The sequence below is a fragment of the Crotalus tigris genome, unplaced genomic scaffold, assembly GCF_016545835.1.
Source record: "Crotalus tigris isolate CLP2741 ecotype Arizona unplaced genomic scaffold, ASM1654583v1 scf7180000017968.19369539983:2297261, whole genome shotgun sequence".
NCBI lineage: Eukaryota > Metazoa > Chordata > Lepidosauria > Squamata > Viperidae > Crotalus > Crotalus tigris.
Window position 1 is genome coordinate 1,085,653 of NW_024096750.1, and position 26,873 is coordinate 1,112,525.

The following is a 26,873-nucleotide window of genomic DNA, read 5'->3' on the forward strand; positions in this document are numbered from 1 at the left end:
AATATCACACAATTAACAGTCAATTTTCTGACTGCTTATTTAGAATTGTAATCAAATCCCCAATAATTTATACCTTTAAAGAATAATTATCCTATCTGTTTACTAAATGAAATCACAAGTAATTATGAATGTTTTAAAACATTCAGTATACAGCATTTGAAAAATCGGTTTAGGCCCTTAAATTTCCTCATTAATTTTTTATCTTTCCCTCTCCACATCTTCACAAGTCATGTTTACATGAGACATTGATCATTCTGAAAATAGGAAACTGGGTTTGAATGTTGCAAAGTGATAATCTTGATGGCAGCATACTTCAAGAACTGAAATTTTCAACCAAGATATTTTTTGCAATACTAAAAGTTTTCTTCTAATTGATTTACCTGTTAACAGATGAAAAAATCAATTAGGATAGTTGTTATATAATAAGAATTAACAAAATACCAATTTAATAGGCTACAGGAGTTTTTAAAAAAACAATTCCTCCTTACAAGTTCACATTCAGACGCAAATTACAAAAAAGAACATTAATGGGTATGGGATAGGGAAAGAAAAATATAATTCTTCAAGTTACTGTGGTAATTTTGTCATTATTATCTGAACTTCAAAATTGGGCAGTCCTAATGTCTAGAATCCAAAAAATTCTTAATGGTCTCACAGGAGGCACAATGCAACAATTCAGATCTAAAATTACTAGCTATTAGTACCAAGACTATAAGACTATTCATAAATAACAATTAATGATTATTAATAAAATATCAATTTTTCACTGGGTTTACATTAAATATCGGTAGCTCTCCAGTGCCATAAGTTAATACCATTCTTTTAAAACCACTGAACTTGCTGAAATTTATAATTCAGTTCAACAGACACTTAACATTTGCAAAAGATTTTATTAGTCATTTTTCTATTGTAAGAATCTTCCAAATAACTAGAAGAGTGAATGGAAATTGGGAAACCCTGATCTGTTCATGGAGTCGGATACTAAATCATCTGTTGTAGTTAAAGAAAAGTAAGCAAGGTGAAAATGCAGAGAAGCCAGTCTTCTGATTGGCATTTCCTTTCCTATACATGTTTTTTTAAAAAAAAAAAGATGTGTTCATTTTGACAATTTAATAAAATATACTATATGCATAGATCTAACACCTAAAAAGAAATATTTCAAATAAGTGAGACAGATTTCCAGTAGCACAGAAGACACAGATAAATAATTGTGTTTACTCTGCCTTTTTGTTTTTAAGTATTTGATAGACAGGCATCTGCAAATCTTCAATAGTTTCTGCAATTGGTTTGTTCAGAGTTTCTGGAAGTAGAAGAATCAAAAAACCAGCTGATAATCCACTGATTCCAAAGACTCCAAATGGTACAGATGGACCAAGAGATTTCTAGAAGGAATCAATTAAATTATTTGTTATGAAACAATATAAATAGGTAGATAAGTTACTTAAAAAGCCTTCATTGAATTGCAGTGATATATAAATAGGATGAATGAATAATATAAACTCATTTTCTAATGCATGTTTAGCACACATATTAGATAGAAAGTATTTTGTGAAGTACAGTCCTAAAAAAAGAGTCAAAGGGACAATTAAAAAAAACAATTCAGTCTAGTTTAACGAAGAGAAGGACGAGGGGGGACATGATAGCAGTCTTCCAATATCTGAGGGGCTGCCACACAGAAGAGGGAGTCAAGCTATTCTCCAAAGCACCTGAAGGCAGGACAAGAAGCAAGGGCTTATTTTCTGGGTGGGTCTTATTTTCAGGGAAACACAGTATTGTAAGAGAAGAGAAGGAAGAACCTAGGCAGGGCTCTTCAAACTTGGCCCTTTTATGACTTCAGCTCCCAGAATTCTCAGCCAGACACGCTGGCTGAGGAATTCTGGGGGTTGAAGTCCACAAGTCATAAAAGGGCCAAGTTTGAAGACCCCTGAACTTAGGGGTGAAATTAAGCACGTCATCAGCTTAAGAGTTGTTATGTTCCCACAAACAGTCCATGTCTAACCCTTCCTGGATTCTGTTGACCCTTATCTGGTGCCAATTTAGTCCTGAACTTTAGTTGCCTGGATTCTCTGACATATTTTTACCTGCCGTGGCACATCAACTCTACTGTCAGGCCTCACTGGCTAACCCTCTCTCCATAGCACATCCACACTGACTTTTAACTTCCATAAACATAAGAAGACTATGTATTTTATATGTTCATCTAAATCTCAACCAGACTTATTCAAATGTTACTTTGGTATATTTACCAAAGAAATGCTGGGCAAAAAGTGTATTAGTCACGTATGATATCACAATGACAGATATTGGTAAAAAAATACAAGCCCGCAAGTTCTGCTTAACTATCACATGTTAGAATTATTGCATATGAACGATCAATTGCTCATTAATTGATTTGAAAGTTTGCTTAAACAGGATACACTGCAGACCGCATTACTTACCAAGGAAGGAACAAACGGAGCCAAAATCCCTCCAAACCTACAAATCATTGAGCACACACCCAATCCAGCATTTCTGTTTTAAAAAAGAAATACCACTGTCAGTATTTATCCTAAGAAAAAAGCAAGACTGATATACTGGTTTGTGCTAAATAAGGCATTGCAAATGAACTGCAGTTGTTCCTAGTCCTTACTGAATTTAGTTTTTAAATGGGATCAATCTCATTTCCTGATCTGATGTCGCCATCCTATTATTTCCACCACAACTGAATAGGATTCGGTTTTACCAGCTGGAAAATATTGTTTACATTGCATATATTTCCAATAGAAATCATGAAACTTGAACTTTTCCTCTATGGATTCTATAGAAATGCCTGAGACAGTCTAGCTCAGCGGTGTCAAACTCAATTTTATTGAGGGCCGCATCAGCATTGCGGTTGCCCTCGGGGGGCCGGGTGGGTGCGGCCTACTGGGTAGGTGTGGATGGAGTAGGTGTGGCCTAATGGGTGGGCGTGGCCAACTCTACATCATTCGCGTCAAGGGTGCCGGTGGGGGCCTGGGCAGGAGTGGGACAGATCTGAGGGTTTCTGGCAGAAAGGGGTGGGACCAGGGCAGGGCCCATCAAGCCAGATATGTGAAGTAGGCGAGGGTCATTTGCTGGCCACTTCCAGGCGATGGTGCATTTCTTCATTCCTCATAAAGGGTGACACTTCCCCAGCATGCACCCAGGGGGTGGGGCCAACGCGGCAGGGGCTGATTCCTCGCTGTTTCCAGACGGCCTTGTGGAGCTAAGACTGAATGCCTTTCAGCATAGAGGGCCACCACAAAATTGTACATTGGCTCCCGGCCGGCCTGGGCCAGGGCCGAGGCAGTGGGGTCCGTTCCCTCACTGTTTCCAGGATGGCTTTGCGGGCCACATGAAACCACTTCACGGGCCACATCCGGCCCCCGGGCCTTGTGTTTCACATGTCTGGTCTAGTTTGTCTATCTGGAAAGTTTTGAACTTGTTAGTCCTAATAAAGTGAACAGGAGCCTCAGAGTGGTGAGCTCATCTTTTAGAACCATGTCCCTTCTGGCTGTCAAGCTCCATGTGGCAGTAAATGCTTCTTTGGGGGAGAGTGTGACGCCAGCTGTCTTGAAAAAGCCTGGTGATATGTGTCACTTCCTCAAGAAGCCATCGCTGAACTCAACAGAACCAACCACTTTCATCCAATGTCTTCTCTTACCAAGAAGGTTGTCAGCCTGCAACCCCAGAGTCTTGGATAAAGCTGATTATCCAGTCCCCTTTCAATTGGGATTCAGGCCTGTTTATAGCATTGTGATGGCATTGATCAAATTTGTTGCTGACCTCTGGCAAGCCTGGGATGGGGCACTGCCTCCATCTTGACTCTCCTTGATAGTATCTCCAATACTACCAATCTGATATCTTTTCAGACTGAGTCAGAGGACTGGGAGTGGCAAACAGTGGTTCTCCTTTGTCCAGAACCAGATACAGCCACAGTATTGGAGTGGAGCGCGAGACTGAGGACAAAGGCTCTGCTTCGTGGGGTCCCTTCCCTTATTCTTGTTTAACTACTACTGCTATTATTATCACTTTGCAACTCTGGTTCTGAATGGGGTTGCACTTCCTCAGACAAAATTTGGGGGTGCGCAATTTGGAATTTCTCCTACATTTATTTATTCATTCAGTTTCTGTATTCATCCAACTCCACAAAGTGACTCTAGGCAGCTTATAAAATTATAAAACAAAACCATTTTAAAAATATTAAAACAATAAAAAAAAACCCTCCACAAAATAAGCAAGTAGAAATAGCAGCCATTATGATTAATCAGACAGCAGTAAAGTCAAGTAACGGGGCTCTTAACATATTTTGAGCCCCCAGCCCCAGGCACGTGGCCAAATGTTTAAAGCTTTGCAAAAAGCCAACAAGAGTTGGGGCCGTTCTAATCTTCAAAGGGAGAATGTGCCATAAGGCAGAGACCACGGCACACAAAAAACATCATCTACTTCTCCCCACTCAACATTCTTTGGCTGATGGGATCTGCAGGATACCCAATCTGTTGGATCGCACTGGATGGTTAGAAACTTCTGGAAAAAGACATTCCTTCAGTTAACCAGGTCCCAAGTCATTTGCAGCTCCTGCTTAGTGGGGGGGGGCACTTTGCACAGCTTCATGTTATGCACCAATTGTGCTCATTTCTGGACTGGACATTCACGGTAACTACTCATCTCTCAGTTGGATTAATGTAACATGCTTTAGATGGAGCTTCCCTCAAAATACATTCAAAAGCTGACAGTGTTCCAAAAAATGTAGCATCCTGGGCATCATCTGCATGTGACAGGGCGTGAGGGCGGAGTCTTGTCCCCACTGCCCAGCTGCCATGTCCTTGGCTGCGCTGCTTTGCACAGGCCGCACTTGGGGACAACTCTCCTCCGGGGGGGCTGCTGGTGAGGAGGGGGCCGTGGGGGGGGCGGGGCTGAGGTAACAATGTGCATGCCCACAGAGAGGGCTCTGAGTGCCACCTCTGGCACGCCAGAGGTTCGCCACCACTGTTGTAGGAGATACTTTTTACAGATAGCTCTGATATCTAATTCAGGAGTATGAAGGTTTGCATGCAATATGTAACCGCTGATGTGATTTCAAATGGCTTATATACATTATATATTGCAAGAATTTGATGATTTGGAAATAAATATAAAAATAACAATGTTAACGTCTGCTTACCTGACTACTGTGGGATACAGTTCTGAAGTATAGATGTATACAATGTTGAAGGCAGCACTTACAGTCAATTTCCCATATAAAGCCAAAATTCTGGGACTGAAGAAAAATCCTTAAACGGAACACAGGGCAATTAAACAAACATTTCCATCTTCAAATAAAGAACAGTAGAATAAATAGGCAGCTGTGTTCAGAAATAAACCCCTCTGAGGTTCAGGCAGTTGTATACCTACTGTGCAGAGCAACCCGCAATTGGCACAAAGGGAAAACAACTGCAATTTTAAATGCCTTTGCTGGTGGGCATAAGTGTGCTTGGCTAGGAGCAAGGGAAAGACCTGCATGTCCTCTGGATAAAGTCTCCAATGCTATAGATTACACTTCGGGGAACTGCAATTCTGGCTACTTTATTTCAAGGCAGCTCTCAATTATTACCAATAAAAGGTAACTACACTGTACTGATCTTACTGCACTGCAAGATCACTAAAACAGGAGACTGTGAAAAGCCATTTTATGAGTTAGCCATCTGAATCCACTGCTCAAACTTTCAAACTTTGCCAGGCCATCACCATTGAAATCAAGATAATACTTATCTATGCCTGAATTTCCCTTATATGCTTTGTCCGCAGAAAGTAATTATTTACAAATATACATCGCACGCTGAAAAATGTTTGCTTGGAGTTACTTGCCAATGAGGATGGACCATCTTATTATAGCCCTATGGAGGTACTTCTTAGTATATGAGTGATGGAAAGGGGGAGCACTCACTCCTGGTCTCCTGAACACACTGATTCTTTTTAAGATGTCTTGAACAGGAAATCTGTAAAGATTTTTACTTGTATTCAAGCCACTGCACAGAGACTTCTATGGAGAGCTAGATCAGGCAGAAGAAGGCTACCCAAACAGCCAAGTCACTCAAGGAACTTTCTTACGAGAAAAGCCTAGAAATTTGAGACTATTTAGCTTGGAAAAAATGACATCTGAAGAGGGAACTAAAGCATAAATCATACATGACATGGAAATGCTTTTTCCTCTCAAAACAATATAACCAATGTTCATCGAATGAATATAAGTGGAAAGAAATTCAGAATAAAAAAAATAATTTTTCACACAGCCCACAATTAATCTGTGGAATTCATTATAAACTGTAGTGATGCCAAATCATTCAAATGGCTTTAAAAGGCAATGAAAAAAGTCTATGGAGAAGATATCCATCAAACATGATTAGCCTTGAGATCTCCAATGGGAATATCATGCTTCTTGTAACAAGGAATGGGCATTCTTGTCATTGGTAGAAATAAATTTACAGACAATATCATCAAGCTATGTTTAAGCTGGAAGGTCTTTTGAAGATGTACTGTATATATCAGGTGCACAATAGGAAGGCCCTGGGTATAAGTCACTGCTTACCACTGTAACTTAAGATCTAATGTTTAGAGAGCTTTCTTACACTGTGAACTATTCTAAGCGTTCAGCAACAGACTCCATTCATGGCAAACTACAATGGTCAGTACCGTATTTTCCGGCGTATAAGACGACAATCTAAACCATGCAAATCTTCTCTGAAGTCGGGAGTCGTCTTATACACCAAGTCGTCTTATACGCCGGAAAATACCGTATTTTCCGGTGTATAAGATGACTTTCTAATCATGCAAATCTTCTCAGAAGTCAGGGGTCATCTTCTACGCCGAGTCGTCTTATCAGCCGGAAAATACGGTATATTGTGATGGCTTGATTATTTCAAGTAATGGTACAGAAAGAAGCTCATGGCAAATATAGTAATTTTCCATGAGATTCTTACTAATTATCTGCTACCTTGGAAAAGAAGAAAGCAAATGACCTGCAGGATACTTCAAAGATTGCCAATGATTAAAGAAAAAAAACCTATTCACGACTTAGCAGTATACACTACTAATAAAAAATACTATTATTTCACATTGATTCTACGTGGCAGCCTCTCAAAGTATTATTAATAACACCCATCCCAATTAAATTAAAACTGGGCATGCAATAAAGTCTTCATTTAGTAATAATCTTATTCATCTGAAAAAAAACTATTCTAGATTTGGTTTTTACTTTTATTTTTAAAATTATTTAAACGTGGTTTGATATTAGCAGACTAGGAGCACTTGTTTTTCAATAAGATTATCTGTGCCAAGAAAAATTTGGTTTGCTTCAGAAAGGACATACTTACTCCCGTTATTTTCTGGTAAACATGTGGTAAAAACACAGGCAAGGCCTGCAAATATCAAAAAAGCAGCTGTACTTTTACGTCTTCCTGACCTAGTGCAGAAAAATAGTACAAGTTCATACTGGATTTCCACAAAGATATGTTTTAAAATATTTTCATTGATTATTCCATGCAAGTCTTTTTTTAAAAAAACCTAAACTGCAGAACGATGGGCATTCGCCGGCAGAACAATGTAGGCAAATAATAAATATGAATTTGTTTCCACATTTCAAGAGATGAGTAATTCGTGGAGAAATAATAATTGGTGATCTAAATTTTACTCTTGAGATACTTAGCCCATTGCACACAGTTCATTTCCTTGTACTTCTGAAGCCAACAGCTTATAGGCCCAATCCAGGCTGCTGGCTCTCCCCTTCAAAGACCTTTTTGGTGCAGATCTACAAGTCACCAAACAGCAGATGACAGAATAAACCCCTTGTCTGGTCCAGCCACCTAAGGAAAGTCCATCCCAAGCAAGGGACACCGTTGATTGATCTTTTCAATGGAACCCTCTCTGTCTGTAGGCATTTTGAACAATAACCAAAGTAACCCGGTTTCAGTGGACATTTGGCCCACGGTTTAGTTTAACGGAATACTGCCTCTTTCTATTTATAACGAACAATATTTAGTGCCTTATTCTTATTTTGAGTGTTATACCCCACCTATAGTCTACTGGCTATCCTTGACTTATGACCACAATCGAGACAGGAATGTCCATTCCCTAAGTGATGCAGTCATTAAATGAGATGTGCCCAATTTTACCAACATCTATGCTGCAGTCATTAAGTGAATCACCATGATGGTTAAGCAAATCACACAGTCATTCAATAAATCTGGCTTTCCCCCATTGACTGTGCTTGTGGGAAAACCCCCGAGAAGCTCATTAATCACATGACCCTGTGGATGATGCAACGATCATAGTGTGAAAAATGGTCATAAGTCACTTTTTTCTGTGCCATTGTAACTTCGAACAGTCACTAAGTGAACTGTTGTAAGTCAAGGGCTATCTGTACATTATCGCTTTTTTTCCTTTTGGGGGGGGGGTGTCATCAAGTTTTTGACAACTTGCTAGGTGACTAGTGGTACTCAAATATTGCCATATCCTAAAGTGGTAGGGTAGGGTAGGGTAGGGTAGGGTAGGGTAGGGTAGGGTAGGGTAGAGTAGAGTAGAGTAGAGTAGAGTAGAGTAGAGTAGAGTAGAATAGAATAGAATAGAATAGAATAGAATAGAATAGAATAGAATAGAATAGAATAGGAATTATTGTCATTGTGTAACTCACAATGAAATTAAGTGCTATCGACAGTGCACACTACACACAAGTAAAAACCACAAATAAGAACATACATTATATACACATATCCTAAAGGTTGAAAAGCCCTGCCCTAGATGATAGCCTCAAGATCCAGATGGATCTTGATAGACTTGAACACTGGGCCCTATCTAACAAAATGAAATTTAATGTAGAGAAAAGTAAAGTCTTACACCTAGGCAAGAAAAATCAAAAGTACACATACAGATTGGGTGAAACCAGGCTTAATAACAGTAACTGTGAGAGGGATCTTGGAATCTTAGTGGACAATCAATTAAATACGAGCCAATGTTATGGGGCGGCAGCCAAAAAAGCCAATGCAATCCTAAGTTGCATTAACAGAGGTGTTCAATCAAGATCACGTGAGGTACTAATACCACTCTGTAAAGCCTCAGTAAGACCACGCTAGAATACTGCATCAAGTTTTGGTCTCCACATTATAAAAACATGTTAAGACTCTAGAAAAAGTGCAGAGAAGAGCAACAAAGATGATTAGGGGACTAGAGGCTAAAACATATGAAGAACAGTTACAGGAACTGGGCATGGCTAGCCTAGTGAAGAGAAGGACCAGGGGAGACATGATAGCAGTGTTCCAATAATTGAGGGGCTGTCCCAGAGAGGAGGAGATCAACCTATTTTCCAAAGCAGCTGAAGGCCAGACAAGGACTAACGGGTGGAAACTATTCAAGAAGAGAGTCAATCTAGAAATAAGGAGAAATTTTCTGACAGTGAGAACAATCGACCAATGGAACAGTTTGCCTTCAGAGGTTGTGGGAGCTTTATCACTGGAAGCTTTCAAGAAAAGACTGGACTGCCATCTGTCAGTCTAGGGTCTCATGCTTCGGCAGGGGGTTGGACTAGATGACCTACAAGGTCCCTTCCAACTCTGTTATTCTAATTCAGTGGTTCTCAACCTTTCTAATGCCGCGACCCCATAATACAGTTCCCCATGTTGTGGTGACCCCCAACCACTTATACATCACCGGGTGCCAGGGGCGTGGCCAAAGAAAAGGGGGAAAAAATGGCGGACAGCCTTGTTTGGCGACCCCCGTGAAATGGTCGTTCGACCCCAAATGGGGTCCTGACCCACAGGTTGAGAACCACTGTTCTAATTCAATACTTGAGGGGTTGCCACAGAGAAGGGATAATCCTATTCTCCAAAGCAACTGAGGGCAGGACAAGAAGTAACGGAAGGAAGATTATTAAAGAGAAAAATTTCCTGACAGTGAGAACAATTAATCAGTGGAATGGCTTGCCTCCAGAAATTGTGGGTGCTCCTTCACTGGAGGTTTTCAAGAAGATGTTGGACAACCATTTGTCCAGAATTATATAGGGTCTCCTGCTCAAGCAGGGGATTGCGCTAGAAGACCTCCAAAGTCCTTTCCAACCCTGTTCTTCTATGTCAGGGGTAGGCAACCTCGGCTCTTTCATGACTCATGCTGACTCAGGAATTCTGGGAGTTGAAGTCCATAAAAGAGCCGAGGTTGGCTACCCGTTTTATGTTCTATTGCAGTGGTGGCGAACTATGGCACGCGTGCCAGAAGTGGCACTTGGAGGCCTCTCTGTGGGCACACGTGCTGTTGCCCCAGCCTCATCTCCCCCCATGACCCCCTTCTCACCAGTAGCCCCCCTGGAGGAGAGTCGCCCCTGAGAGTGGCCCACACGAAGCAGCGCAGCCAAGGACATGGCAGCCAGGCAGCATAGACAAGACTCTGCCCTCATGCCCCATCCCGCACAGTTGATGCTGTGGGGCGCAGGCAGAGGGCATGGCTGCCATGGCGCTGCTGGGATGCCTGGGTGATCTGCGGTGGGCCCTGGAGGCGGTGAGTGGCCCTGCAGGCAGGTGGGTGGGGGACGGGGTGGGAGCAGCACAGGGGCGGGGCAGTTTTGGGCACTCGGTCTCTAAAAGGTTTGCCATCACTGTTCTATTGTAAAATAAAAAGTATAATGTATTAAGTCATAAAAAAATCTTCTTTCGTAACAGCAGTTCTGAGCAGATTTGATACATTTTATCTATGTTCAAAATGTATGTAAATTAATTAACATTTAGAAATAAATTTAAGAGCTATGTTACTCTATACCAGGGGTTCCCAACCAGGGGTGCTTGCAACCCCTGGGAATGGAAACGATATTCCAGGGGATGCGAAAACTTGGGTTTCCAAAATGATAGTGTATATGTATAATTTGTTGCCGTTATTTTGAACTTTTTAAGGGGTGCAAGAATATATCAGAAAAGTTCTAGGGGCACAGGGTATAGAAAAGGTTGGGAGCCACTGCTCTATGCTGTACTATCTAAATATAGAAATACAAAGTTATTGAACTTACCAAGATTTCTCAATGAAAAACATGCAGAGTGGAAAGGCTGGAACTTCTACAAGGCCAGAAAGAGCCACATTTAAATAAAGATTTCCTCCTAATTCACCAGCGTTCAGTGTTAAACCATAATATACAAAGCTGCACACGTACCTAAATGTATCAAAGATTGGTTATTTTAATCATGTACAGAGAATAATACGTAAGCTGTAATTACTTGCATACCAAATGAAGAAAAATATACACTAGAAAAATACCAGTTTATGAAGCGGTGAAGTTATAAATCATGTACTAAGTGTGGAATTTTTTTTTTTTATTCTATTCAATTGTGTTCAATTCTTGGAGACTGCCTGGACAAGTCCCTGCAGGGTTTTTGGCTAGATTTTTAATTGGGTTGCCACTGCCTCTTTCTATGAGGCAGAAAGTGACTAGCCCAGGGGTAGGCAACCTTGGCTCTTTTATGACTCGTGGACTTCAACTCCCAGAATTCCTGAGATAGCCATGCTGAGGGGAAAGGGAGAGGTTTCCAAGCTGAGCCATGCTGGCTCAGGAATTCTGGGAGTTGAAGTCCACAAGCCATAAAAGAGCCAAGGTTCCCTTCCCTGCACTAGCCCAAGATCACCTAGTTGGTTTTGAGCCCAAGGCAGGACTAGAACTCACTCCCCAGCATCTAATCTGATGTCTTACCGTATATTCTGGCGTGTAAGGCGACCCGGCATATAAGACAACCCCCATCTTCGGCGCTGAGTCGCATGCCTAGAAAGTTGTCTTATACGCCGGAAACTACCGTAATTTTCGGCGTATAAGACGACTCGGCGTATAAGATGACCCCTGACTTCGGCGCCTAGTTTAATGCTTGCAAAAGTTGTCTTATACGCCGGAAAGTATGGTAACCATTACACCAAACTGGCTCTCTAAGTTCACATGCCTTCACAAAATTGGAAAACATTTTTTTCCAATAGAATTTGAACTAGAAAACCAGTGGATCAAAATCAACAAATTTACCATATATTCATGTATGCTTTTGCTATCATAGTCTATTCTGCTTTTATTTCAAGGCAAAGGATCCTATAACATGAATGATTCAGATCACTAGGTATTTGATCCAAACCTGACTGTTTAAAAACAAGTGGAAAACCATTCCAACATTTTTATATCTCTCATGTCAAAAAAACAAAACACAAAGGAAAAAAGAAAGAAATACTATATTGTTTGAGGGGTTCATCCCTCTTAAACTAAAATTCATTTATATCCAAAATCTTTGTTTCTTTAACTATATTCAAACAGATGATCAAACAAGATTTTTTTTTCTGACTGATTTCTTTAGGGGGTTTTAAAATTATGCTTATGTTTCTGACTCATGAGTTTAAACTTGTTTTGTCTGGTGATCCTTGAATTTTAATAAGAAGTCACCCAAAGCTGTTATTTTTACATGGGATAATTTAAGTAAAGTCATTTTTTTTATTAATTACCAGATATACATCAAAATGACAGTGCGCCATCGAAGGATAGGATGCGTAATCAGGTTGAGGACCCCAGGGGTAGAATCGTCCTTCTTGATGGCTCCTTTGCATGGCTTCAGTTTTACCACCAGCCTGTCTTTCCCATTACGAAGAGCCATGTATTGCAGTACCTGCTCTGCTTCTGCTGTTCTGCCTTGAGAATATAACCATCTTGGTGATTCAGGAAGCATGCTGAAAAAAGCAAATCATGAAGGAGAAATATATATACTTACAAAGGTTCTTTTTGAATCTATATACTGTGCTAACAAAAAAGATTATTCAGCAAATGTTTCACAAGATTTGACGAAAGGTATGTGACACAGAAATTTGGAAAAATATGAAATGTATTTGCTGGGGGTTTTTTTTACATTTATTAAAACATTCTATAAATTATAGAATAATAGTGTCATGGTTCCGACAGATGAAACTCTTCAAAGAACTTCGAGGCATTATTTACCTTAAAGAATCTTTATTCGAGAAGCATAGCATCAGCATTAACGTAATTGAAGCCAAAATCTGAATTCCCCTCCCCTGAGCACATAGTATCAAAGCACAAGTCCCTCCTCCAATTAACCGTCATAAATCACATTCCCCAATTAGTTTAAAGCATGGGCTTTCCCTCCAGTCCAGCCAATTCTTATTATCTCTTATTTCAATAACCTTGATTCTCACCACTAGGTTCAGTATTATTATGTCTAGCTGAACTATCATGCACATCCCTCCCCTCCCCAGCATCATCTAACTCTAAAAGCCAAAAGAAGAAAATGGCTGAATCTCCATCTATTGTCAAAGCAAAAACATCCAATATTAGCAGCGTTGACAAATAGCTTGAATATTATTCAAAATTAATTGACAGAGACCTCATTTAATATGACAAGTGCACCACAACTCACATATCCTAATTTTTTGTTACATTGATTCTGATTCTAATGTAACGGCAGAGATGCAGAGAAATGGCTTTGAAGCAAATATTCGCTAACTATTACGTTGAGGGGGAAAAGACAGAAGCTTTTCTTAAATCCTGGGAAGGGAGAGATTATTAATAAGAGGCTCAGGTAGGCCTCTGCCAGTCTCACTGGGATATAAGCGGGAGGGGAGGAAAAGTAAAATCTGATTTGGAAGATTCAGTTATTGTAGCCTCCTAATACAGTTCTAATGTTTGAAGAGCCAGTTTGGAGTAGTGGTGCAGGTGCTAGCCTGGAAATGGAAGATTATGTGTTCTAATCCCACTTTAGGCATAAAAACCAGCTGCATAACTTTGGGCCAGGCCATCTTTCTCAGCCCAGCCTACCTCACAGGACTGTTGCTGTGGGGAAAACAGAATGAGCAAGGAGTATTATGTTTGCTTACCTTGAGTTACTTATAAAGTAATTAGGGCGGAATAAAAATCAAATTAATAAAAAAAATGTTCCTATAGAGTTGATTTTTAGGTCTAGTTAGTGTACACTGTGGTACTGACAATGCAGTGGTATTCAAAATGATAACAATGCATATGTGAAGAGAGAAAAAAATCTTATTCATTTTAAGTTTAATTTTGCACAGGGTTTTTTTTTTAATGTTATTTTTCTATCACTGTACCCAGCCATTACTTTGTTACAAATCATTTTATGACTGGCATTTGCAAAAGGCTGAATGTTGCTTTTCATACTGCACGGCCAGTCACACTTTTCTCACCACAGATTACAGCTATAGTGGACGGATTTGCAATTAAAAATAACCTATGTGTAGATTTACCCATCACGTTAAATCCAAAACAAACTACTCATATTATGGCTTAATGGATCATCTCAATCAGATCATAGGCTTGTTTCTAAAGAAGTTTTAAAAGTGCAATGAAGGAAAACTTTCCTCTTTCCCAAATAATTCACAGAGAAATTGCAACTAGGCCAGGGGTAGGCAACCTTGGCTCTTTTATGACCCGTGGACTTCAACTCCCAGAATTCCTGAGCCAGCATAGCTCAGCTTGGAAACTCCCCCTTTCCCCTCAGCATGGCTGGCTCAGGAATTCTGGGAGTTGAAGTCCACGAATCATAAAAGAGCCAAGGTTGCCTACCCCTGAACTAGGCTATGCACAATACAGCCACACTACAAGGCAGGGATACTCAGAATCCACAGTTTCACAGCTTCATGAAGGAAGGTGTACAGGTGAAGACTTACACTGGGCCTCCTTAGGCAACACATTTTGCACCCAGATATTCAAGAGTCTCCCCCACCTTCCCAAGCGATTTTTCATGGGATTCCAGTGACTGCAGGGGAAATTCAAACTTTTCTCTCCTGGACAGATGATCTTAAGCTATAAGTCTTTATGATAAAGAGATGAGATGCAAGTCATTCTTACTCATCCTTGCTCTCTCTCTCTCTGGACTGTTTTCGTCACAATGATATGGCATGCACCAGTGCTCATTATATTAACCATATTTAGCTTAAACTCAAAAATATGCAACTGATTTTCAGTATCTATTTTAGAAACACACTGCTGAGCAAACTAAAATAATCTGCTTAATAATTCCTCTGATTTCATTAAGAATATAAAGACGCCAATATTTTATCTCTTTAATATTACCCTTTAACTTTGGGTTAGTGTTTGGTCTTTGTCTACTGTGGATATAATTATGACTTACAAAGAAAGAAGAAAAAAGAAAAGTCCTGGAGAATTTGATACAAAGGCAAGAAGGCGCCAGTCTCTTATGTAATATCCCAGTAAGGCATAAACAGCTATGCCAAATGCAAATGTCAAATTTGTCAACGAGCCTGAAAATACAAGCAAAAACAAAGTATTTTATCAAATGCTGACAAAACATCCCAGACATCTCAGCAGTACACCCGTATTAAGGAATAATTTTATTATGCTAGGTACATAATTGACACTGAAATCATATTAATTATAAATTCACGAATAAGTAAACAAAAGCAAAGATTAAAATAATAATTAAACCAAATAACTGTAAAGAATCATTACTTATTTTCATACATAATTATATACTAATTATAATAATCATTATAAAGTTATTCATTGAAGTCCATACAGATAATACCTTTGTGATTTGTCAAGTGGTAGCAAATTCAGATTAATTTATTATAGAACACTTTGATTATTGTAAGTTTATAACATGCTATACAAGCTGCTAATCTTTTCTTAGTCTGCGAAGTTAGATTCTTATTGTTTAAAAATATGACTTTGGGTAAAGTCATATTTAGTTATCAATCATGACAACTAACAAGCTTAACATGCTAACAAAGAGTAAGGTCACAACATTAAGGCATCCAGGATACTTTTAACATAACTTCCTACCTTAGAATGAGTGATACAGACTAAAGCAAAGAACAAAATAATATTTTTCAGTGTTATTAGCAATTCCAATCATATTTGTGTGGACATAAAATCTCACTGACCTCAATGGAGTGCACGCTAAACCTACAATCTAATACACATTTACTATAATAATTAAAACAATTCAGTTCAGTTCAAACCAACTATAGGTAATCCTTGTTGAATGACCATACATTCAGCGACTGTTCAAAGTTACAATGACGCTGAGCGAGAGGAACTTTCCTTGTATGATCCTCATAGCTGTGGCTTGTTGCAGCACCCCCAACATTAATGGGAAAGCTAGCAGGAGGTCACAAATGGCAATCACATGGCCGCGGGACACTGTGACTGCACAGGATTTACTTAACAATGGCATGTGGACTGCCAGAATTGCTGTTATAAGTTGTAGTGACCAGGTGAGGTTGCATTTTACAATTCCTTTGTTTGCAATGGAGTTCTCAGTGCCAATTACCATAGTTAAGAAAGGACTATCTATATCAGGGGTAGGCAACCTTGGCTCTTTTATGACTCATGGACTTCAACTCCCAGAATTCCTGAGCCAGCCATGCTGAGGGGAAAGGGAGAAGTTTCCAAGCTGAACCATGATAGCTCAGGAATTCTGGGAGTTCAAGTCCATGAGTCATAAAAGAGCCAAGGTTGCCTACCCCTGATCTATATACATAGAACCAGTCTGTACGTCAGTTTATTAAATTGAAATTTAGGTTTCCAAAACCCCCTATAATATTGTTACTTTACACTAAGCAACACAAGCACAGCTCACAGCAGCTTAAGACACTGTCATCATGACAAAACAACATCAATGCTACTGTGAAAAGCAACAGGCAACAGTACTCTCCCCCTCAATAATGTTTCTTCACCAGGTCAGTAAGGAAAGGGAAGAACAAGAGATAGACTATGCGCCTTCAGAAAGGATATTTTTAAGGCAATGTTATTTAGACTAAAAATACTGATATTCCAACCATAAATAACTTTTAAGCAATTTTTATACGCTAGCATTTTAACAATTGTGTTTTTGTTATCGTGAATTAAGTCCTCAGATTTTACCTGTCATTGCCCAGAAAGATTTTCCTACATATTCTTGTGTCAAAACAAAAGACACTAAGGACATGCCACCATTTGTAATTCCAACAAAAAGGCGTGATACTGCAAATATTTCATAATTTGGAGCAAATGCTGAAACATATCCAAAAATGACATCCAAAAAAAGCCCTGAGCAAAAGATACATAATAAAGAAAAATTAATATAGTGCAATCCAACCATATCCAGTGACCCTACTCTATAGGATGGCAACTTACAAATGAAAAAAGACAGGAAGGAAATTATTATCGGTTTTTTCATAAAGAAAAATAGTATAATTAGTATCTTCTAAGCAGAAAAACATATATTCAAGATTTTCTAAAGATACTCTGAAAAAAGTAATCTTGCAATATGGATAAGGCAAAATATTGGAGATGCAATCCTAATGAAATATATTTCAGACATGATGATATTAATATTGAATTTAAAATATTGTGGCAAGAAACAATAAATGTTACATTTATTAAGATGACTATATTAGGTCCTATTAAAAATACAAATACATTAGTTGTTTATGATATATTTCACTGCGTTCAAATGGAAATCCTATCCTACTGATGCCTAATATTAATTGAGTTTCATGTTGTAGGACAGGGGTAGGCAACCTTGGCTCTTTTATGACTTGTGGACTTCAACTCCCAGAATTCCTGAGTCAGCATGGCTCAGCTTGGAAACCTCTCCCTTTCCCCTCAGCATGGATTCTGAGTATCCCTGCCTTGTAGTGTGGCTGTATTGTGCATAGCCTAATCCAGGGGTAGGCAACCTTGGCTCTTTTATGACTCATGGACTTCAACTCCCAGAATTCCTGAGCCAGCCCCGCTGAGGGGAAAGGGAGAGGTTTCCAAGCTGAGCCATGCTGGCTCAGGAATTCTGGGAGTTGAAGTCCACGAGTCACAAAAGAGCCAAAGTTGCCTACCTCTGCTCTAGAGGATAATCAAATACATCCATAACATACAACTGCAATTTAACATCTTACCTGCTAGATATACAGGCTTTCTGCCCAATTTATCTGACAATGGGCCAAACAGTATATTTCCAATAAGTAACCCGGCAAAATACAAGGATGAGGCCAGGTTCACTTTGTATGCTTCGTGTTTGATTAAATACCACTATGGGAGACAAATACAAAAGAAACTATTTTCATTTAAAGTACTGCCATACCAGTGGTAGCCTCTAATCATAGTAAACTCCCCAAACTGCTTTCTCCGTTCATTTTTCTTTTGGTGGAACTTCATAAACAGAAATAATGCTTGCCAGAAACAATCGCTTGGGGGAGGTAGGAATTTAGTTTTTGTTTGGGGGGGGGGTAAAAACCTCAGCAATTGGGTCAGAGACCAGACTCTCACACAGTTCAGAGGGTTTATGACTTATGCGGACATGTAAAAATAAATTGTCAAAAAAACAGTAAGTACACCGTAAATGACAAAGAATAAAGAATAATATAAATGATATTTGTCTGACCATACACTGTCCTAGGATTTAGGTTACTGTAACAAGTAGGAGTAGTCCTCATTTAGTAACCACAATTGGGCAAAGCGACGCAGCTGCTAAGTGGGAAATCAATCACATGACCATGACTGTTTTTTTCTTTTCTGTACTCCCCGCTTTCTGGAACACTCACCCTGGCATTGGCATAATTAGCCAGAAGAGAATTAACATTTGCATTTACATTCATTGTAGAGGAGGGATTAGAGGAGGGATTAGAACAGTGATGGCAAACCTTTTAGAGACCAACTGCCCAAACTGCAACCCAAACCCACTTATGTATCGTCGGGTGCCGTGTGGGCGTGCTCCACTGGGTGGGTGTGGCCAATTGGGTGGGCAGTGGTAACGGCAGACTGGGTGGGACTAAAAAGTTCAATCAATCAATTCCAACTTTGCGAGATCTTTTTTTTTCCCGCAAGAAGTTGAAATTGGTTGATTGATTGAACCTTTTCTCTTCTTTTTTTTTTTGCATACGGCAGCGGAGGCCTAAAGCGAAAAGGTTTTATAAAACCCAGCTGAACGCCTAGGACTGGGGCGACGGCACGCGTGCCCACAGAGAGGGCTCTACGTGCCACCTGTGGCACACGTGCCATAGGTTTGCCACAATGGGATTAGAAGTAGGCATGGGGAAGCAGAATGGATCAGGCACAACAGAGCTTGCATCCTGAAACTGCTTCCCCCGCCCCACCCTGTCTCTCGGCAGAATGAAGAGATTGGAGAGGAAAGGGGTAGAAGAGAGCAAGCAAACACACAAAAGGGAATGCACCACATGGTTCGTGTACTATGCTTGTGGTTGCTGGCACTGGTGAATTGGCTTCGATGTGTATTTCCTACTGTGTACCTGTTTACTCTCTTTTAATTTCTTCCCCTCCAAATTCTCCACTCTGTAAGAAAGGGGGGAAAAGAAAAACAGGTCACGTATAGGACGTGTACTGACTTTTAATAGGGATCACATGGTGGAGGGATGCTGCAAGTATCATAAATGCAGGCATTAGTTGTAAAGTTATATTTTTCAGTACCATCGTAACTCCACACAGTCACAATGGTAAGCGAGTACTACCTGTATTTGGGTGTGAATTTTGGCCCTTAGTTTAGGTACAAGGGGAACAACTTCTTGGAAATGTGACCAAAGGGCAAGGGCAATGAAATGGCTATAGTTATGTAACCTTGGTAACCTTGAGCGGAGCTGTTCCACAGATAATCTATTGTAAGACTCTGCTTGTGAGACTAGTCCAGGGGTCTTCAAACTTGGCCCTTTTATGACTTGTGGACTTCAACTGCCAGAATTCCTCAGCCAGCATTTCCTGTAGTGTAAGTGTAAATGGTGATTTTGGGATCTTTTATATGAGAAGCAAACTTATAAAAAACATAAATATACTTCTGGCCAGATACAATCCCTCATCTTATTCTAGTAACTTTCTAGGCCAGGGGTAGGCCACCTTGGCTCCTTTATGACTCGTAGACTTCAACTCCCAGAATTCCTGAGCCAACATGGCTCAGCTTGGAAACCTCTCCCTTTCCCCTCAGCATGGCTGGCTCAGAAATTCTGGGAGTTGAAGTCCACGAGTCATAAAAGAGCCACGTTTGAAGACCCCTGGACTAGGCTCTAGGGATCAAATGGGATTACTGCTAATATATCAGACCCCTGCCCAAACTTCTTGAAGCAGTGGCTGGACTGGCAGTGGAGTTCCCCAGACTAAGGGTACTGGGGGATTTTAATCTAATCTCTCTGGGTACAAGTTCAGACCTGATTTGTGAGTTTGTGACCATCGTGGACTGATCCAGGTTATGGGGGTAACTCGCAGTAACAGTCACACACGAGACTTAGTTTTTATCTTGGGACAGTCGCAAAAATGTATTCTTAAGCTGGGACATCACCATTAATAGCCTTGGATCACATCACACCTAGGTAGCCTCTCTATATCTGTAGACCTCACAGAGCTCCCTGCTTTTCTGAGAAACTCTGGGAGATGAAATGACAGAAGATGTGTCTAGGACAGGGGTAGGCAACCTTGGCTCTTTTATGACTTGTGGACTTCAACTCCCAGAATTCCTGAGCCAGCCATGCTGAGGGGAAAGGGAGAGGTTTCCAAGCTGAGCCATGCTGGCTCAGGAATTCTGGGAGTTGAAGTCCATGAGTCATAAAAGAGCCAAGGTTGCCTATCCCTGACCTAGAAAGTTACTAGAACAAGATGAGGGATTGTATCTGGTCAGAAGTATATTTATGTTTTTTATAAGTTTGCTTCTTATATAAAAGATCCCAAAAGCAACTTTTACACTTACGCTACAGGAAAATCTACAATTCTATACATATGATCAACCCCTATATGTTGATATAGTACAGCATTGTCCTTTAAAGCATTTACATTCAATGTCTTGTGCCTAAATAGGCCAGGATTTTGTTTTCCACACTGAAAACTACGCTCTCCTTTAATACAGCCAGTTTAACTGGCTTTTTAAAATATATATATTCAGCCACTTTGCAGTTTTGGTTGGGGACCTAAATTGCATAAAAATATGAATTCAAAGCAACAAAACATACTTGCCTCTGTTGCTATAGAAGTGAAATTACTGGTAAACCTGACATGTTTTGCAAGAGCTTCTGCATTAGTCAGAATTCCTTCTTGGTCAAGATGATATTCCGGCACAGCTCCCACGAGAACAATAAGCATAGACTGAAAGGCAACAAACACCTTAAAAGGAAAACAAAAAGAGGTAATTTATGGTAAACGGTCAGCTCTCTCTGTCTCTTTGTCTCACTGTGTTTCTCTCTTTCATACACACACACACAAACACACATTTGTTCATGGCCCATAGCTTTGGGGGAGGGATATTGAAAACATTTCATAAACAAATTGGTCTAATATACACAGAGCTCCTAGCACACAATATTAACATTCCAATGAAAATGTTCTGATCAGTGACACATATATGCTTCCTAGGAATAATCTGAAATGTATTATACTGTATTTTATTCTTATTCTACATATATTAACTGAGTAGTTCTCAACCTTTTTAATGCCGCGACCCCCAACCGGTCGTAAGTTGAGGACTATCCACCCGGTCGTAAGTCGAGGACTACCCAACTGGTCGTAAGTCGAGGACTTTCCCTGCCCGGGAGCGCTGTGCATGCGTGGTGCCGCCCCCTGTGCCGGCCAAGGCGTAGCTGGCAAGGGGCAGCGACAGCGCAGGGTGACCACCGGCTGGGCCACCACGCGTGCCAGCAACCCTCCCTGCGCCCGCCGGCCTCCCACCTCCCACCCCTGGCCCTCTTTTACTTACATTTTTAGTAGTTGCTCAGCAGGGAGGGGTGGAAACTTCCAGACAGCTCGCCTTCGCTGCAGACAAGTTGCAGCACTGTTTGCAGAATGGGACTTTGGCGGGCTCAGCAGGGCAGAGACAGCCTGGACAATTCCTATTGGCTTTTGAAAGCCAATAGAATTAGACTCTATTCAAGAGAGTCTATTCTATTGGCTTTCAAAAGCCAATAGAATAAAAGGGAGTAGCACAGCTAAGGAAAAGGGGGGAAAAAATGGCGGACTGCGTTGTTTGGCGACCCCCGTGAAATGGTCGTTTGATCCCAAATAGGGTCGCGACCCACAGGTTGAGAACCGCTGTATTAACTGATGACAATCCAATGGGAATATAGTGGAGACTATCTAGGAATGTTTCAGACCAAAGGTGTCAGGTTCCCTTTTGGGTGCTCTGCCAAGCTGCTGGGGGGGGGGAGGCTCAGGGGGAGCATTCTTTGCATGCTTTCACTTTTGCTGGAACCACATGGGAATTAGGGAGGGGGATCATCTTTGGAGACAGAACGGACTCCCTCCCAGCCAGTTCCAGTCTGACTCCAAGGCCACTGCACCTTGAGAATGAACTGTTATCTGTCCTGTACCTCAGCGCTCTCAAAACAATCTTGTAGCACTGTATTGGCTGCCAATGGACTGGTCAGCAGAGTTGAGTTTCGAAAGGGAAAGAATAGCTTGGTGCTTTGTGACCTTACTGCAACCACTATTTTTCAGTAAACGTTCTTTTGATAACCACATGGTGTCAAGAGTTGTGCATTCCTGAGAGGACTAGCTGGGGCAGGTCCTTACATTAGGCCAGTGGTGGTGAACCTATGGCACGCGTGCCAGAGGTGGCACTCGGAGCCCTCCCTGTGGGCATGCGCGCCATGCCCCGGAGATGGCAACCGTCCTCTTCAACCAGCCGCCCGCTAACTTGCCGAGGTCCCATGTGGCCGGATGCATCCCAGCACCCATGCACTTGCTGGCCTTTGTGTGCGGGGGCCGATGGTGTCAGGCAGCAACTGCCCCGGCCCCTGCCTCGCCTTGCCCTGCGACATGGCACCCCCATCCTGCCTCGCCTCACCCTGCAGAACCAGCCTCCTGCCCACCGCCCCACCTGCCAGAGACCCCTGGATCTCCCCCAACCCTGCCCGGCCCCCACAGGCATCCCTCCCCAGGAGCAACATCAAGCTGGCCATGCCCACCCTGGCCACACCTACCCATCTGCCATGACCACTGTAGCCACTCCCACTCAGCGGGCCACACCCACCCAACGGCCATGCACACCCGGCACCAGGCAATACATAAGTGGGTTTTGGATTAAAGTTTGGGTACTCGGTCTCTAAAAGATTCGCCATCACTGCATTAGCAGAATCTGCAATAGTGGTCAACCTGGAGAGGCACCTGCTCCTACCCTGGGGACCGTGCAAGGAATGTTTGCACAAGGCAGTGACCAGGAAGAAGAGGAATGCTGGGGGAAAACCTCTATCAAGGCTCAACCTGGGGTGGACCTCTCTGGGTAGACAGCCTGGGAGATTCATCGAAGCCCAGGTGATCTATTGGCGTCGGGAAGAAAGATGATTGGGAAGGACGAACCAAGGGAGTACCAACAACGCGAATGGCAAGCGGAGCTGGAAGAGCTCAGGGATGAGAAGAAAGAAAGCAGCAAAATTGATCATGCCGATTTCCTCATGAAGCAAGCTACCTGCTCCGTGATGGAAACATTCCAGTGCCTCAAGGCAGGCGAGACCCTAGTCAGAATGGCCACTGGGGACACTCGCCAAACTCAAGAAAAGGATGACGCAGAAGAGTCTCCACATTAGACACCACGGCGGGAGTCTCAGCAACCCTAGCTGGTGCAATCGCAGCCATGAAAGCAATAAAAAAGGACACCACCAGAACTTCCAGTTTTGCGTGGCAGCACATGGTCACGGGATTGCGAAGCTCTGCTTCCCGCAGAACTTTTTGCCCTGTCGGGAGCTTAAATGTGTCTAAAGCCGCCCTGAAGAGGCAGCGAAGAGAGAGGGGCATCCCAGTGATTCGGGAATGACGGCAGTCGTCCCGTTTGATCGGGAAATTCCCTCTAACCGACAGGAGAAAGGCTGGTCCCATCTCAGTAACCAGCCCAAGCTCCTTGCAGCCAAAGTCCACAAATACTCATGAGAACATCGGTGAACAGCGTGCTGAAACTGGGTGAGAAATTTGATCTTATCCTACTCTATATCCTGAATTTTTGGAAACACCCCAAGAAGCAAAAAAGCCTCCAAAAGGAAGGGGAGCTTCGCCCCATCCTCCCACCAAAGGAAGCAGCAAATTAAACTATTAAGAGGGACAGAAACATACTGTTGCTGACATCTAGTGAAGGAAGAGAATATATAACTTTAGCTGCTTTGTTATAAGTATTGGCAGGACGCCCAGAATGAGATAACCTACTTCTTTGGTTTTTTTTAAAAAAAGCTAAACAAAACATTCTAAGCCAGCCATAATAAGCAAAGACTATAATTGAAAAAAACATAACTGACCTTCCTGGATGATAAACACCTACTGACTGTGACTTTTAAGCTGTTTTCAGAGAAAGAATTTTTTTTTTTTAATTCTAGCTATCATGGAATCTCAAGAGCTTGCAAAAAGAACTTGTCAAGAAAAGCCAAATACTTTCCAGGAGGAAATGCTGGAATTAGTTGCTATGTTGCAACTAATCCAAACAACAATGGCTCAACACCACGATGAAATTAAAAACAACTTTGATGACATAAATGGACATATCTTTAAGTTAACCTCACAACATAAGAATTTTCAGAAAATGAGTGAGCTTGAATTTGGGCCTTCTCACTTCTAGATCAACACTCCTAACCAATCTTCTGCAAACTTCAATTTTCTCCCAGTATTCTACAGCTCTCAGAATTGTCAGCCAATAAATATTGACAAGGAATTCTGGAAAACATAATCCAATACAGCTGGAGAAAAGTTCTAATACTCTAGACTTAGATTAATAGAATCTGACACATATATTCTATAAAAGAAAAACACATTCTTATGTGTCACTTTTACCATTCATATATAGATTGACAAATGGAGTCTGTCTCTTTCACCTTCTCTGTTGTAGCATATATGTGCCCTGGAGAATGCTTTCCTACACATAAATATTCCTGTAAAATTTATGTTAGCACAAATAGGTTGAAATATATTTTAAATTAAGTAAATATATGCACAACCCAGGCAGCATTTGGGGTGGGGGGGAAAGACAGTGGCCATTAAAAAACCATATTCAAGGTTGCAACAGGCAATCTTACAACTAAAATGTGTTTGGAGATTCAGAAGTTAGTAATTCCTGTTTCCACTGGCAAGTTCTCCTGCCAGTGCAGGGCTAAATTTGTGCAACTCATATGACCCCTCCTCTTAATACACTATAATTCTGTGTAGCTCATAGCAGCCATAAAAACATGTAAGAACTCATTTTACACCAACCAACCAAGCACAAGAAAAGCGGTTCATCTTGTAACGTAAATCGAGTGAGGCAGGTTCTAATTCAGTCACCTAAAGATCGGGGATACCCCTGCACACTCTTTCCAAGTGATGCTATACAAACAGGGGTCTTCAAACTTGGTCCTTTTATGACTTGTGGACTTCAACTCCCAGAATTCCTCAGCCAGCGATGCTGGCTGAGGAATTCTGGGAGTTGAAGTCCACAAGTCACAAAAGGACCAAGTTTGAAGACCCCTGCTCTACAATATTCTCTTTCCCTCCCCATCTGAATTGTCAGGAAAAACGGCCACCCAGAAAAGGTGTACACCCGCTTTTTTACGACTCCCAAGTCTAAGGAGATGCAAATCGGCCCCCGCAAACGAGAGAAAGGAGCCCACCTCCCCGCAATTCCAGCCGTTTTCACGGACCACAAAGGAAGCGGCTGCATTTCCTGCCACGCCAGCCAGCGGAGGAAGGCGGACTCCACCCACTCCCTATCGTTGCCTTGACGACTGTAGCTACGTACTCCTCGCCCCCCTTATGCGCTCGACGAATGGGAAAGGAGGGGATGGGACCGAGGAGGACAGTGAAGGAGCGGCGAGGCCCCCCCTTGGCCTCTGCGCCCACCTGTAGCAGCACCAGGAACGCGGCGAGCTTCTTCTGCTGGGGGCCGAACTCCCCCACCAGCCCAAAAGCCTCATCCAGATCCATGGCTCCGTCGGGTCACCGCGCTGCATCCCCGTCACAGTCCCCGAAAGCGAACGGCGGGCTCTAGAGCGCTGAGCTCGCTTCTCCTCTCCTGTCTGCTGTTGCTTTCCGGAGGTGGCGGTTCGAAGGAACGCTCGCAGCGGCCTCTACTGGCTGCTGGTGGGCAAAACAACAGGCAGTCACCGTGGGGGCGGGGTTACTATTCGGAATATGGGGAGGGCTCCGGAGGGTTCTACTTCACGCTTGCGCAGAACGCGCGGTTGGAGGCGGGCGGTTGGCCGTTTGGGTGGTTACGTGGCCTCCTGAATGGAAGCTGGTTGCCATTTCGAATGAAAGTTCAGCTATAACTGATTATGACAATTGAGGAAGGCAAAACAAAGCAAAAAAAAAAAAGCAGTTGTGTTAGTGGAATGTGCAATATAGTCTAGATATCCTTTTAGTAAACCTAATTCACTGTACTTGGCAACTTTTAAGGCTTTAAATCCCCGAATTTCCCAGCCAGGGAAATTGATGAGCGGCAAGGTACAGCAGAGGTCTTCCAATTTTGCCTTTTTATGACTGGTGGACGTCAACTCCCAGAATTCCTCAGCCAGGCATGCTGGCTGAGGAATTCTGGGAGTTGAAGTCCACAAGTCACAAAAGGGCCAAGTTTAAAGACTCCTGATTACACTAACACAGACATGTCAAACACGGGGGCTGGATGCGGCCCGTGAAGTGGTTTCATGTGGCCCAGGAAGCCATCTTGGAAACAGTGAGGGAATGGCCCCCACTGCCTTGGCCCTTGCCCATGCCGGCCGGGAGCCACTGTACAATTTTGTGGTGGCCATTTATGCTGAAACACATTCAGTCTTAACTCCACAAAGCCGTCTGAAAACAGCAAGGGACCAGCCCCTGCCGTGTCGACCCCACTCCCTGGGTGCATGTTGGGGAGGTGTCACCCTTTGTGAGGAATGAAGAAATGGACCATGCCTTGGCACTTGCCCCAGTCCCACCCCCTTCTGCCAGAGACCCT

At 42.0% G+C, this 26,873-nt stretch overlaps 1 protein-coding gene across 3 annotated transcripts; it reads right to left on the minus strand.

The window, feature by feature from the left end:
* Window positions 1–73: 73 nt before the first annotated feature.
* On the minus strand, window positions 74–26,013 carry LOC120308916 (solute carrier family 22 member 15-like). 3 transcript variants are annotated; one of them, XM_039345591.1, is made up of 12 exons: window positions 25,781–26,013; window positions 20,951–21,097; window positions 17,896–18,028; window positions 16,886–17,050; window positions 15,132–15,261; window positions 12,481–12,702; window positions 11,021–11,161; window positions 7,350–7,438; window positions 5,162–5,270; window positions 2,439–2,511; window positions 1,219–1,382; window positions 74–380 (listed from the first exon to the last, which is right to left on the minus strand). In XM_039345591.1, exons 1-12 carry the CDS (start codon window positions 25,862–25,864, stop codon window positions 377–379), a joined length of 1,461 nt encoding a protein of 486 aa, XP_039201525.1. In that variant the 5' UTR covers window positions 25,865–26,013; the 3' UTR covers window positions 74–376. The 3 variants fall into 3 exon arrangements, with proteins under 3 accessions (XP_039201525.1, XP_039201524.1, XP_039201526.1); XM_039345590.1 differs by having other exon boundaries at window positions 1,224–1,382; window positions 25,781–26,012; XM_039345592.1 differs by lacking the exon at window positions 16,886–17,050 and having other exon boundaries at window positions 1,224–1,382.
* Between the last annotated feature and the right edge of the window lie 860 nt (window positions 26,014–26,873).